The sequence below is a fragment of the Emydura macquarii genome, unplaced genomic scaffold (assembly GCF_026122565.2).
Source record: "Emydura macquarii macquarii isolate MOO-44397 ecotype Brisbane River unplaced genomic scaffold, CSIRO-AGI_Emac_v2 contig_587, whole genome shotgun sequence".
NCBI classification, from domain to species: Eukaryota; Metazoa; Chordata; order Testudines; family Chelidae; genus Emydura; species Emydura macquarii.
Window position 1 is genome coordinate 15,441,182 of NW_027130724.1, and position 15,480 is coordinate 15,456,661.

General features: G+C 40.5%; 1 protein-coding gene across 2 annotated transcripts in view; it reads left to right on the forward strand.

Annotated features, from left to right (window-relative positions):
- AMPD3 (adenosine monophosphate deaminase 3) overlaps positions 1-15,480 on the forward strand; it is a 46,710-nt gene that overhangs the window by 10,507 nt on the left and 20,723 nt on the right. For both annotated transcript variants that reach the window (XM_067540782.1, XM_067540781.1), the window contains exons 5-6: positions 1,440-1,659; positions 3,623-3,752. In XM_067540782.1, the coding sequence (XP_067396883.1) occupies positions 1,440-1,659; positions 3,623-3,752 (350 nt within the window). The remainder of the gene's footprint in view (positions 1-1,439; positions 1,660-3,622; positions 3,753-15,480) is intronic.

Here is a 15,480-nt window from a genome sequence, read left to right on the forward strand (position 1 = left end):
GTTGTCCTCTCTTATAGTGGCTATTTCTAAGGTATTAGTAATTATTAAGTAAAAAGATGTTTTTAAGGTTGTGATTTAAGTTGTCAATGTCTCTTTAAAATAAAGTTTTTGTTTGTGTAAGTTGTATCCAGGTGGTTGTGAATTTGAATACTTAATTACCATTGCGACACTTCTGGTATCAATTCACAACACACATCTTCAGGTGCTGTAGCTTCAAAAAGGAATGGCAAGTATGTGTAACTTCCCTGTCCTTCCTAGTCTATTAAGCTAAGATTCAATGCATGATCTGGTTATCATTCAGACTACTTAGTATTAAGTCCAGGCACGGTTTAATTGACTTAGATCAGCTATAACTGCGGTTGCAATACACTTTATGCTAGTTACGCTAGTGAGACACACTAAGAGAGGATATGATCTAATCACTAATTAGTGATGGGCAAAGGCTTTGGAGATTCAGTTTAGATAAGCACCCAAAAGTTTGCTTAGATGATTTGAATCCAAATTATTCAAACCTTAAGGAATTGTAAATTCTAAAGACTAAAAATCTCATTAAAACAGGTCCTTTCACTACCTTTCTGGTAATTCCTGATTTTAGTTATACTGGAATAACTACAGGGAAAACTGTTGTCACTTTGGCTTCTGCATTTCCTGGTTCTGACCAAAAGCAGAGGAGCATGAAAATAAGGAATGTTTTATAAAAATACAAGCAGATTTATTTGACTATGCAGAAGAGGTTTGGTCTATGCTGTAAAGTTTAGGAAACACTTTGGGTCTTGGTTATTTCCTATTTTTGCCAAGTATGGAGCATATTCATCATTGGGTGAAAGTTTATTGTACATACTTACTTATCTCACTGCATGACATGGAGGGAGGAGAGTGTATCTTATTTCTTTCTGACCAATGTATCAGTATTGGAACTGCTGATTCACTAGTGCTTGAACACGTCCAAAGCACCGTAACAAGAAAGTGAAAGGGGACTATTAGTCATGGAAAGGCAGTCAGTAAGCACATTATTACTCAAAGATCCCAACTGTACTTTCATCCCCAATCTTTTTTTGAAATAGTTTCTGAAGTTGTATTGAGACATAGGTATACCTTGAACTATATTATGGTGGGGGTGATGTGTAGCATTTGAAGTCCATCTGATCAGAAGACTTAAAATAGTGTATTAGAATTAAAATATAAAGTTTAATAGCTTATAAAAAAACAGAACTGCAGTTAAATATAATGAAGCTGGTCAAAATAATGCCAACTGTGCTGTGACTGTAGGTCCTTTAGAGTAACTACCCACATGCTTTTAATAGATCGATTTCAAATCAGTTTGTTAAATCTTTTCTTTCTAGAGCAGAAACTAAAAATATTATTTCTTTCTGTAACTATTTTGCCTTTCAAATAGGTTACTTCTCTGACATAGTTCTGACATCAAGCTTGTTTCACAGATTTCCATCCACCCCCAACAGAACTAGAGGATCCTTACAACCTTGATGATGCTCCAGGCAATTTGGATTATATTGTCAAAATGCAAGGAGGCATTCTCTTTGTTTATGACAACAAAGAAATGATGGAACTCAATGAGCCCCGTAGTCTGCCATATCCTGACCTGGAGACTTACACACTTGACCTCAGCCATGTTCTTACTCTCATTGCAGATGGTCCAACGTACGTATGTTTACTACCATGCTTTTCCAAAAAGTTGATAACTTTTCAGTTCAGCAGCAATCTCTTTTATGAGACTGCTCATGCCCAAAGAATTTGCATTACATCCATTGTGTATCTAACCCTCCAGGGGTGGGAGATACAGTGAAATGTTAATGCCTTACAATGAACAGAAAAACCTTAAAGATATATTGCAATATATTTTAAAAGTGCATATTTAGCCTCTTGATACTATGCATGGTGAAGCGTGAACTAGTTTTATATAAAACACATTTCAAGTCAAATCTGACTGAACCTTGTGAAGTGTGGGACCTGAACTTTGCATGTCACCACTACTATATAATTCGAATGTCAGTGTTTTTGTTGAATAATGAAGATTTGTGCATTTGATGTAAAAGAAATGAATGCAGCACTTAAAAATCTTCAGTCAGGAGGCAGGAAAACAGCACGTTAGTTCCTCACATTAGCCTCACAGTACCCCAATATCAAGAAGAAGAGCATGCCAGTGAGACCTGCTCCTTGGAGTCTCAGTCTTGGATCCTAAAAAAAAGCAGTAGTCTGGGTTATCCTATCAAGCCATTTGTTTTCCTCACAACCACCGCATGCCCTAGATCCTCTCCCTTTAAGGGTGGCCAAATCATTCACAAGCTGATAAGCTAGCCTACTTTCTCTTTAAGAGAGAGTGTAAGATATTCATGGAGTAGCAAAAATTGAAATAAACCCAGTTCTAAACCCTTCCTTCTGGCAGGGTACCTGTTGTCACTTTAAGCAAACCAAAGAGAGAAACAGTCTAAACCCTCTCTGTAGATTATGTTGAAACCCCATTTGCGAGACTGAAAACAGGAACAAGCTCTCCAGAGCTTTTTCACTTCTTCAGACTAGTCTTTACCACACTGCCACCCACCTCCGAATGAACAGAAACCAATCACAAGAAAGTCTTTTCAGTAACTTTGTCAGCATAAACTTTCCCTTAGCCTAACCACACCAAACTATCTCTGTATTCCCAGCACCTGCCTTGCTGTCGCTTATATCCATTCCAGAGAAAAAAAAATCAGTGGTAAACATAGAATAAAAAGGGTGAAAGTGAAACAATTTGAGAGAGTGAAAAACAGAAGAACAAGACTCAAAAAGGAGCAAAAGACGTAGTGATAAAATACTGGCAAATTCATGTACCGTTTATAAGGCACCAAAATCTAAAGTCACATTTACAGTAGATCATATCCTGAGGAGTAACTATTCTAGTTGAAAATAACCTATGTTTCCATATTGTACTAATAGTCTTGTTTACAGATTGCGTCTATTGTGTAAGAATATGGTTTGTTCTGTTTGATGGTGATATTTAGCATCTGAGTGGTAGTATTTGTTAGCTTATACATCTCCCATTTTGCAGGGATGCTGCAACAGTTTTTACAGTGTGGGTGCTGAAAGCCATTGAACCAAACTGTAAACCCTGTATATAATGGAAACCACTTCAAGCCACGGGGTTCAGCAGCACCCCTAGTTCTAGCTCCTCTGCCATTTTACATATTTTTTGTACTTTTTTCCAATCATGTGCCAAAACTGAAACTGGAAATTCCACAGAAGTACAGTGCTGAGATAAAATATTAAAAATGAAAAATATAACATGCAAAAAGGGAGTAAATCATGGCCAGATACGTTCCTTCAGTGTCCTTGTAGTTCTCTCTGCTCTATAAATAAGAACGTCCCGGCACATTATATTAGTGTTTTATTAATTGGATTCATATTTGGTATCAAATGAAATTTAGGGCCTAATATTTGGTAACCACCAAATCAAAATTTATAATGATACCTAGCCCTTTTCATCCATAGATCTGATAAATCACATGTCTGAGCCTTATTAAAATATGGATATATCTAATGACTGTTTCACTCTGAAAGTAATTTACAATCTTAAAGCTTAAAATCTGAGTAGTTTGATCATAATTAAAGCATCTCTCTTCTGCAGAAAAACATATTGCCACAGACGACTTAACTTTTTAGAATCTAAATTCAGTTTGCACGAGATGCTAAATGAAATGTCTGAATTTAAAGAACTGAAGAGTAATCCCCATCGAGACTTTTATAATGTGAGAAAGGTAAGTATGAAAGGGTTTATTAGCATGCTGCTGTCTTTGTGATGGAATTTTCAGCTGTCTTCTTTTAGTCTATATCATTCACTAAAACCTCTGTGTGCAATATAGATGGAATGAATGGGATGCTGTATATATACCACACACTAAACATTTAGATTACAAGCTAATATTCCAATAGAGCATTTTTTTTAAAAAGCTGAACACATGTTTATAAATGTGACTCTTCATTGAATAGATCTGTATATCTGAATATATTCCACTCTGTAGGCCAGGTTCCAGATCCTTACTCTGACCCCTTTGCGTTGCCCTAGCTTTACAAGGAGGATGGAATGGCCCCTGGGAATATCTCAAGTGTAGGAGTGGCATGAGGCTGTGTCCTTCCTTGTAGCCCCTGGTGTTGGGGTGTGCTGGGGGCAAGAGATGCAGAGTATTCTGGCATTTCTAGGCATGGGGCAACCTACAGGCAGCCTGGGTTGGCCTTCAGGGCCAAGGAGAATTCTCTGGGGGTGCTCTAACTTATGCTGAGACCCAAACTTGACCTAGAAACAGTCCAGAATCCAGGAGTTACAAAGATGATATTACTCACCTGCTTGGCTGTGCCTCCTGAGAAATGCAGTATAGTCAGGGCCTATATTGTTTTCATTGAAATAATGTGAAAACAACAATATGTATGTTTAGAAATGTAGGATTCTTTCCCCCATCCCTTCTTAGTTAATACAGAGGACAGAAACAAATAACTTTCATGATACATATTGCAATTTAAATAAAACTGCAGTATATCATCCTCTATTACATTATGTGCCTCAGAAGTTTGTTCCCAAAATGGCCTGAAATCAGAAGGCTCGGAGTTCTAATCTTGGCTCTGCCACTGTCTTGCTGTGTGGCTTTCAGGTAGTCAGAACATCTTTGTTTCAAACTTCCTACTTGTAAAATGGGGACAATAATATCTCCCATCCCTCTTTCACAAGAGTGTTGCAATGATTTAATTAGTTAATGTCTGTGTAGTGCTTTGAACATGTAAAATACTACACAAATGCTAAGTATTAATAACAAAGGGTCCATAATAACCAATGCTAACGAACTGAAGTGTAACAGTAGAGCAGGCGGCCTTGTTAAATGCACTATCTATTGAAGAGGACCTAAATCTGTAGGCCTTCCCTCTGCAATATAAATTTCTGGTTCACATGTTGAAATTGTGTTTTGTGAAGCAATATTTCATGGGTATTTGTAGTAGGGTGGTAAGAAAAAAAGTTTTCTAATTTTCAGCCCTGCAAATTTGACCTAACCTTTGAAAGTCAAACTGGTTTGTTTTTGGCTAGTGTATCATCACCATTAGTAAAGATTTTGCAAGCCAAATTCTGCCCTCTGTTGCACAGTTACAACAGAATCCAGCTCAGTTTCTCATAACTAGGTTGGTTCTGCAGAATTACAGGAATAAAAAGTAAGTACTTTACTTAATAAGCGTATTTAGTCACTGAATTCATTAGACATGAGTGATTATGCACAGAAAGGAGATCTGAGGAAGATGGGGGTACTTTTTACTTTTACATAAACAAGTTCTGACTACAACTGCAGTTTGGGTCTGATCCAATCCTCAGTGAAGTCAACAGGCTCATTGACACTCTCATTGACTGCAACTGGCTAACAAACCATCTTTGAAATATTCATTTCATTCACATTTTGGTGCTTAGAAAGAAATATAAGCCCTCTCTAACCGCATTTACTGAAAGTGACTAAGACATGAATTGCTACAATAGATAAAGGGAAAAGACAGCTAAACAGAAAGAATAAGGAAACAGTCTCTCCTTTGTTTTTAGTATGAAAAATTTAGGAAAAACAGAGTGCCAGGAAGACAGTGCCATGCCTATTGTATTTATTATCTAATCATTAAACACTGCAACACTGTTTACAGTGAGCCACATTTATGGCAAAGGCTAGAAATACTTCGCAAATGCAGGATATGTGTGTTCTGTTAAAATAAGTCTTGACCTTTCATTTTAAAAAGAGGAACAACTCTTTCCTGTTCACAGCTAAAAATTCAGCAAAGTGCAGGAAATGCCTCCCATGTTTAACAAACATATATACTATTAGAGTAAAATATCATTCAGAAGCATTCTCTTCCCATTACCGAAGGTTTTTTTCAATATGTGGCAAAAGAATTCTTAAATCTCAACCCTGTGTTCTCTGAAGGCCACTCTCTGGGCTCAGTTCTCAACTTCATTGAATTTCCACTTGGTGCAGTGAGTTCTATGCCATCTTTCTAAGCTCCTGATCCTGGGCCAGCCAAGAGTTGAAACAGCTCTTGGTATAACTTAGAGCAGCCTCAGGGCTACTCTTAGTTATGTCCGCTAATAATCTGATAGTCATGTGCATTCTGCCCCATTTCCTTCTGCTCATGACACACTTCCTCTCTAGTACTCTCTGCCCCTAACATGGCCCTTTGTGGACAGGAGGGGCTGGGGCATTGAATTAACTATGCTGGCTTTGCTGTCCTGAGGATTCCCCTGTGTCAGAGGGAATCCTTGGCTGCTCCTTCAGGACAGCTTTCCAGTTGCTTGATACAACCTCAGCAATGCAAAGGAGGTAGAATAAGGACCAAGGATTAAGCCCTGTGCCCTCAGATGAGGATATTGATCTCACTGATTTTAATGGGAGTCTTGTCATAATAGGAACTGGAGGGTTTTATCTAATGAATTAAATGGGTGCTTTGTGGGCACATACATGTATGTACGAGCTTTGGCCCTAAAAACACCATGAGAGGTTATTTCAGTGCAGCCATTGAATATACACTTAAACTGCAAGGTATTAAACAGGTTTCATTGTCATACCAGCTAACAATACTTGTTATTTTTTCATTATGGTTTTCTAAATTCTGTGACTTCTGTTTACTATTCTACTCGCATGTTAAGCCACTAGTTTCATAACAGTTTAGTTTTAGCATATTCCCCCAGGTCTTCCTTTGGTTCTGCCATAGGACAGGGCTGGGTTATTATAGATAGTCGGAAAAATTCTGGTAGTTTAGGAACAAATTTAAGGCTTGGAATAAACTGAAATTATTATTTGGTTGGAACAGATCACTTCACCAATACCTTCCTTTGCACATCCAGTCCTAGTTCTTATCTTCCCCATTGACAGATCACACCCACCCCACAATTGTGTAGGACTGCAAAAGGCAGAAGAAAATGAGCCAGCCTGAAAAGAACAGACACTAGTAACATTGCTCAGTTTCATAATATGTACGTTTCATACTATGCCACTGATGGAACAACACTCCTAGTGAACTGAAGAGCAAATGTTGCTAGCCTTGGCAAGGCATAAGAGAAAGGAAAGCACATTGAAATGCAGAGATGTGGTTTGGGATTTACAGGTGAATTCACTTAAATGAACTGTTATTGGGGAACTCTGCCTATAGAGAAGCATTTCAGCCACTTTGTATAATCGGGTGCATTTCAAAGATAAATGTGATATTCAGAAGTCTCTTTGAATAAGGGATCAGCAGTAACCAAAAATGGGGATGATCTCTCTCAGAGGCAAGGAAATCAATCCCATCCTTTAAATTAAAAGATTGCCAGTTGTATTTTTAGACAGCGTGGATGTATTTACAGAATAGCCTGTTTACTGTAGAGTAGTAAGGAAGTGTTATGGATTTGTACTAAGCAATAGAGTAACATCTTTCATGTTAAGACCTCAGAATTCCAGAGTCCTGTTAAGTACAAGCTCAGTACTCAGATATACTCTGTAGGTACTTATCTAGCCCCCATTACTGTAGTATCTGAACACCTCACAATCATAATGGATTTTATCCTCACAATTTCTATGTCAATGTGATGGGGTTCATAGACCCCTCACTAAGACTAAAGGAGTAATGGAGCAGTATTGGGCCAAGAAGACCCTGCCCCTCAGCAACTGCAGGCCTTCCTCCAAATGGAGGGCCTTTTTAAAAGGAGATGCTGACAGGCAAGCAGGGGAAGAGTGCAAGGGAAACTGGCTGCAGCTTCTGGGACTGAGGGATCTACAGGGGAAGAATCTGGACTGTGCATAAGATTCAGCGGGAGGCTTTTTCTCCCCCCCATCCCTTCTCTCCGACAAGAGGGAGTAAGAGGATGCTGGAAAGTATGCAAGGAAGACCCAACTGACTGACTGAACTGTTGAGATTGTGGGACCAATCCTCTGCTGAGAGGGAAGCCAAGTGCCAAGGCTACACCCCAAACTGAGGAGAGAACAGGGGGAGGTAGGAAGTGGCAAAGGGCAGGTTGGTCTATTGTACCAGCTAGAGAGGATTGAGACTCTCCTCACCCTGTCCCCCTTCGGCCCTGGACCTGGTGGAGAGGGAGGCCCGGGTCCCCCTACCCATTCCCTGCTCCTCTACCCAAGCAGGGGAACCTGGGGAGCACCAGGGGATGGTGGGCCGTAACTTGGCTGCTAAGTCTTCAGATTGCCTGGTAAGGCCATCCTGAGACTCTTGAGCCACAGCCTGCTGCCCCCCTTGTCATCCACTAGGGATGTATTATCCTCATTTTACATAGGGGGAACTAAGGCACAGAGCAGATGAAATAATTTGCTCAAGATCACATGAAGTCTGTGGCCAAGCCAGAAATTGAACCCCCGTCTCCAGTCCAGGGCCCTCGATCATCTTTACACCTGTTCATACTCCTAACAGATATGTTCATGAGGGATTTGTGTGTGAGCTTTTGTGCAACAAACCGAAGAGACATTCCTTTAAAAAGTCAGTCTGTTACTGTAACTGATACTGGGGTGCAAAGGGAGCGCATGTGGCAAACATTTTATTTTGAAGGGTTTCACTGCAGACTGTCCACTGCACCTACTGTGGTGATACATTCAACAGCAGAAGAGGAGCAGTGTACATGGACACTAATAAATATTCATCACCAGTTAAGCTGTTAGGATGACTGTGTTTTCCTGTGACATTAGTATACATATTAAACTTGTCTACACATCCATTATGAACCCTAACTTTCAGGGCTTATAACCCTGTCTTAAATAAAATGTCTTTGGAGAAAATGCATGTATATTTCTACAAAATTATTGTGTGTGTGTCACTTTACACATAGCACTTTCCGCCCAGGGTGCCTGCCTACTTCATTTTTCATCTCCAGCCAGAGCACTGTGATTGACCAGACTTCTGGTTCTCAGGAAGAACAAGATGTCTGTAAAGTTCAATATAGTGACTGCTAATATAGAGCAATAGCACCCTGGGGCAAAGTGTTACTGGCCGTCTGGCACACTGGTGATCCACTGGGCGTGGGCACTGGCTGTTTAAGATACAAAACTAGCTCCCTGACTACTCCCCCCATACTTAAATACATCTCAGTGGAACTTAAAAGCAATTGAAAATATGGTCCCAGTGTCTAGTAAACTCTTTAGATTCCCTTAGCATTCGTGCAAACATAACCCTTCTGTTAGGTGCCACTGGCATAAACATGGTCAATCCACCTATGGGTCCTTTCCAAAATAAATAGAACTGTGGCTCAAGCCACCACTCAGAGCTCTGCTTTTGTTTCTGGCTCCAGAAATTAAAATAAAACACCTTTGCAGACAGTTTTTCCCCCCTCTCACAAGTACTCAGCAGTCTTTTAGAAACATAGAGCACAAGTATCTTTTTATATGGGGGAAAACAGGCAAAGAAAAAATGAAAAACCCAGCACATATACTTGTATGTAAATAACTGAACAACCCAAACACTGCAGTAGGAGTGTGGTCAACCCCCGTCCCAGATAACAAGTGTCCAGAACAATATCTCGCTGCAAACCACCCACCAAAAAACACCACACACAGGTTGAGTTAGTCACAGCGGTACCCAAGGGGAGGCTCGGCATGGCTCTCCATGACTGGTCTGCTGCAGTCCTGAAACAAGAGTTCTGGCAGGTTCTTCTCCAATGTGCAGCTATCTGGCACATACAAGTTCAATGATTTCAGCTCTCCATACACCAGCTCAGGGGGCCCCAGGGTGCTATGAATTCAGCTCAGCACTGCCACTATTACTAGTCCAGTCTCACTCTGGGTTTAGGTCAGCACTGCCACCACCAGTCCACTCAGGTTTTGCTGAGAAGTCTGCATCTGCTTCTCCAAACCTGCAGAAGCTCCAGGTGTAATAGAACAGGACCCTTGAAGAGAGTTTCTGCTTCCTAGGACTGAGAACCTTGCCTCCAAGACAAAACCTTTTCCCTTTTTTCTTTGCTGGGTCTGAGCTTTGTTATCCCATCCAAGTCCATTACTCAGACTCAGGGTCATCCCTCATCCTGGGTATATCCTACTAATCCTATGACTTTTAATAAGTACAGTAATCTTAGAAGAATAGAATTATAGAAGGGTAGAGCTGGAAAGGACCTGGAGACGTCAGCAAGTCCAGCCCCCCTGCTCTGAGGCAGGACCAAATAAACCTAGCCAATCCTTGGCAAGTGTTTGTCCAACCTATTCTTAAAAATCTTCATTGATGAGGATTCCACAGTCTACCTTGGACATATTGCAGAATTTAATTACACTTATAGTTAGAAAGCTTTTTCTGATATTGAACCTAAATCTCCCTTGCTGCAGATTAAGCCTATTACTTCTTATCCTACCTTCAGTGGACAGGGAAAACAACTGATCACCATCCTCTTTATAAAAGCCTTTAACATATTTGAAGACTGTTACCAGGTCCCCGCTCAGTTTTTTCTCAAGACTTAACATCCAATATTTTTTTAACCTTTCCTCATAGGTCAGAGTTCCTCAACCTTTTGTCATTTTTGTTGCTCTCCTCTGGACTCTTTCCAATTTGTCCACATCTTTCTTAAAAACTAGCCACAGTACTCCTGCTGAGGCCTCACCAGCATTGAGTAAGTGGGACAATTACCTCTTGTGTCTTACATACAACTCTCCTGTTAATACATTCCAGAGTATGAGCATTTTTCACAACTGCACCACATTGGTGACTTATTTTCAATGTGTTATCCACTATAACCCCCAGATACTTTTCAGTAACTGCCTATCCAGTTATTTCTCATTTTGTATTTGTGCATTTGACTTGTCCTTTGTAAGCATAGTACTTTGCTCTTATCTTTGTTGAATTTCATCTTGGAGAATTGGTCTGAAATCAACAATTTGCCAAGGTTGTTTTCATTCTAATCCTGTCTCCAAAGTGCTTGCAACCCCTCTCAAATTGGTGTCCTTTGAAAATTTTATAAGCAGACTCTCCATTCCATTATCTAAATCATCAATGAAAATATTGAATAGTAACAGATCTAAGACATAGTCATGCAGGACACCGCTAGATACATCCTTCCAGTTAGACAGTGAACCATTGGTAACTCCTCTTTGAGTATAATCTTTCAAGTAAGAATGCACCCACCTTATAGCAGTTTCATCTACACCACATTTCCCTAGTTTGCCTACGAGAATGTCACGTGGGATTGTGTCAAAAGCCTTACTAAAATCAAGGTATATCACATCCACAGCTTCCGCCCTATCCACTAGTCTCACATTTACTCATGAAAAGAAATCCCAACCAAAGCAGCAAAACTTAGTAGGTGGAATTAAGGGTAAACAACATTGTAACTTGTGTTAATGAAGCTAGCCACAGCTAGCTTTTCCCCCTTTTCACCAATAGAGGGAATGCTTCATCCCTAAGTATTCTGGCCCTGGGGTTACAGAATGTAAGCAAATTCAACCAAGTTGTTAATTATGAACAATATTGCTATTAGTTACTAATCTTAAATAACATTTTTTTTCATTTTACAGTTTGCATATCAACTTGATACTCCTGGAGGGAGACACTAATACTAGTGGCTAGGAAAAAAAGCATAGTGTTAAAAATGTTATACAAATCCTATTAAGAACTTTGCTTACATAACACTGACCTTACTTGCCAGAAACCTCATATTGTAGCACTGGCCTCATTTAAGCAGAACTTTTTACATTATGTGGCTGTAATGAAAACTATTTGAATGCAAGACTCTAGAGATGATTCTTCAACCTGCTGCACCCTCTGAAAGAAGGCATAGATGTGCAGGGAAGACAAAGTGAATGGTTATGGGAATGACTAAAGGGATGTGGAGACATTCATATCTGGATTGCTAGTTTGATTGTGTTAGAGGTTAGCAGTGACCAGAAGTTGGTAGGTTTGTTGTTGCTCCTCTAGCTTATCAGTGTACACATCTCAAAAGCTAAGACAGCCAACACGAGTGCTATTTATTGTTCATTGGGGGTTCCTCTTTTGGCCATTTCAGCAGAAAATACAAGGAAGGAGTCAACCCAGAAGCTGAAACTACTCATAGAAGAAGTCTTTCCGAATTAGAGCTGGTGCACAGCAGTGGGTTTGGGGAGGTGAAGGGAGGAAGCTTGCACTGCTACTTCTGCTTGAGTTCTCAAGTCTCCACCGCTGCCAGTTTCTTATTTAGCAGTTATAAGGCTGTAGCACACTTAAGAGGGTTAGTGGACTGAGCCATGTAAACCAGGTTTTATTTAATTCTATAACCCACTGTGGGTTTCACATTCCAAATACTTTCACATTCTTTCACATTCCAAATACATTCCAAATACTATGTTTTTTGAGCATCGGGTGGCATTCTTCTGTTAATATATTTAAACTCCACATTTCCTGTTGTGTAAGACAATTGGTGAATAAGGTACTCACCATCCTCATCTTTCACTGGCCTCAATGGGAGTTGCAGATGCTAAGCACCTTGTGGGATCCTACCCTAACATCCTGCAGCTGCTTTAATTGAAGTTAATGTTAGATGTCTCATTGGCTTCACAGGAAATAGTTTGAAGCCCTTACTGGTAAGGGTAGTAGCATTTACAAGAGAAAATGTATGTACCCAGAAAGCCAAGTAGTTTACATCTGAGGATATCACTTGCTTAAGTATTGGAAAGACATATCACTGTCAACAGGCTGCTCAAGACACTTGTGTTACTATATTTATCATTAACTGTTCTAAATGCACAGCATCTACTTAACTCAGTGACAAAGTTTTTATATGGCATGTGCACATAAGACTATCTGTGTATGGGATACTGCCCTTCAACATAGCCCCTCATGGCCCTGTAGGATCATTGCACTCCTGGCCCCCTCAAGTTCTTTCACTCAGTTACCCAGACTAAATTGGTTTAAGACATGTACCCCTGTGTGGGGTCTGGGTTGTTTTCTTCTTTAAAGTCTTTCTACCAAGTGTAAATCACTGTGTTAGTTGCCCCAGGTCACCCCACTCTGGGTCCATGTCAGAGTCGTGGGCAGCTCTCTCTCAAAACAGGAGTTCCCAGCTCACCTCCCGGAATGGGGTATATTTCAGTTGAACAGTCACCATCTTTCCTTAAGGCAGCAGCCCAGCCCAGCCCTCCTCCTAGAGCTGATAATTCAGGCAGTCATTAACTCTCTCCTTAAGCCAGGTGTGCCCAGCTCTCCTCCTTGGAGGAGGGTTGTAATTTAGCCAGCAGCAGGGCCTTAGCCAGTTTCTTCTTAGGTGGCTCAATGCCCCCAGTTAATCCTCAGGCTCAGAGGATTTTACTGACTGACACAGGCCTCTCCTACTGGTGTCTGCCCAACTATGAGCATGAGGCAACATTTATGTTGGTCCTGTTCTCCTAGCTCATTCCCATTTGGTTGGGTGAGAGGGGAGCCTTGCCTCACCCTCCCTGCCAGGCTCCTGGCCCTGGGCCCTTAAAGACCCAGTGATAGGATTTCCTCCCAAGCACACTTATTCCCAGCATTGCTTCCTCTCCATCCTTATCTTCTGTGTCCTAGGGTATATATATAATTTCTTTCAAAACCTTAAGGAGCAATGATGGGGTGGGCTGACCACTAGGCCACACTACCCTTAAGGGGGCAGACTGCCCCATCACGCTCTGCTTTTATTAATGACTTAGAAGGTGTTGAGACAGATTCACGTTGAAGAGTGTGTGGGAAAAAGCTTATTATGAAGAGAAACAGTTAATCCTTTCCTTTCTAACTTTTTAAAAATTAGGAATGGGGAGAGTAGGACAGAAATCAGTGGACGGTGGAGGGCTCATGAGGTGCATAGTGTGCCAGCTGAGGAAGATGCTTTGCTGCGAGAGGGGTAAGGATGGAAGGGAAGAAGAGCAATGGGAAATGGAATGAGGGAAGTGGACATGGGAGTTTAGGTGTCAGAGGAGCAGGAAGATATGGTATGCATGGGGACCCATGCAGGCTGCAGGCTATATACAACTGCAGCTGTCTGTCTGGTTGGTGGGAAGAAATGCTATTTCATTCACCCGTGCTGGCTGGCAGAGGGTGGTCAAAGGGGTTTAGAGGTAGGCCTGTGACAAGAGGAGGAGAGAAGGCCTGTGAGGAGAAGCTTCAGGTCAAGTTCAGGAGAGCTGGCTCTGTGACAGGAAGGGCTGTAGGGCAATAGGAGTGCTGCAGTTCTTTGATCAGCGGCACACAAGAATTGAAAGGTTAGAGGAAATATTTGGGTTGGCAGTGGGGTTTTAGTGGGTGAGACATTTAGTTCACATGACGTGTTTGGTTTCTTTAAATAAAGCAGTGAGAGATTAAAAATACCATGGGCTACATGCTCCCTCTCACGGAACAAATCATCAGGAAATTCTGAAATGGGCATATAGCAGAGTTTTCTGACTCTCTTCACCAAAAGGAAAACATTTAGGATATAACAAAGGAGACATGAAAAAAGGTTTGGAGACGCAAAGAGCAAATAACAAGAAACAGATCCAAAAAAGATCAAATAGGAAAGGCTGGAAAACATAGGAAGAAAAAGCCTCAATCTTGTGGTTTTATCCCTCCCTCTCTCTACAGTCTAATTGATCTAATTAAGGTAGAACGAATAAGGTCTTTAGGGCAGGGACTTGCTAGATCTGTCTATAAAACCCTTAGCACGCTTCGGGCACTGTATCAAGAACAACTCAAAAAGGGGCCTAGCTTTGCAATTTTTTGTAACACACACACACACTATCTGAATGAAAATGGGCTCCTGTTTTTGAGCAAAGATGCCTTTCATAATGGAAAAGTGATGCACACACATTTTTATAGGTTTATGATGTTAAAATAGCCATTGTGATGAAATTTCAAGTAAAGCCAGATTTGTGGAGGTGGGAAGGATGGGTTAATAATCACTCAGCCCTACAAAACAATTTTTTGTTCTGCAGTCAAAAAACCAAAACAAACTCTTGCATAACTCCATTCAAAACCACACTGTGTTTAGCTAGTTTATTCAAGCAGATTTTCATTGTCAGGCTTTGAATTATGAGTGTGCATAAATATGTGCTAATCAATTACGTATGAAAATACACTGATCACTTTTCCAAGTACATTTCAGAAGCGCAGGACTGCAGTATACTCTTCAAATAAATGTTGTTGTAAATTTGCCATGCTCATGGAAGTCAAAATTTATTGGGTACATTCAGGGAGGTAGCCAGAAAATCTGGAGTAATCTGGCAAAAGCAGTGAGAGAGGTGCCAGGAAAATGATCATACTATTGGGCAATTAATAGATTTAGAAAATTAGTGGAATCATGTTTCCCTGGGAATAAGCTTCCTGGTCTTGGATCAGATATGGTGGCATCTGTGGCAGAGCAGTGAAAATATCTTAGAGGGTTTACATGATCCTCTTGAATCATTTATTGTTGAGAGAAAGAATTATTTTATATGTAGGATGATTTTAAAGAAGCTAGAATTGCAGATCAGTCACTTGATCTTTGACAGCAGGTAAATAAGCTTGCAATCTTTTCCTTCAACAAAGGTATGTTCATTTTGGCTTAAA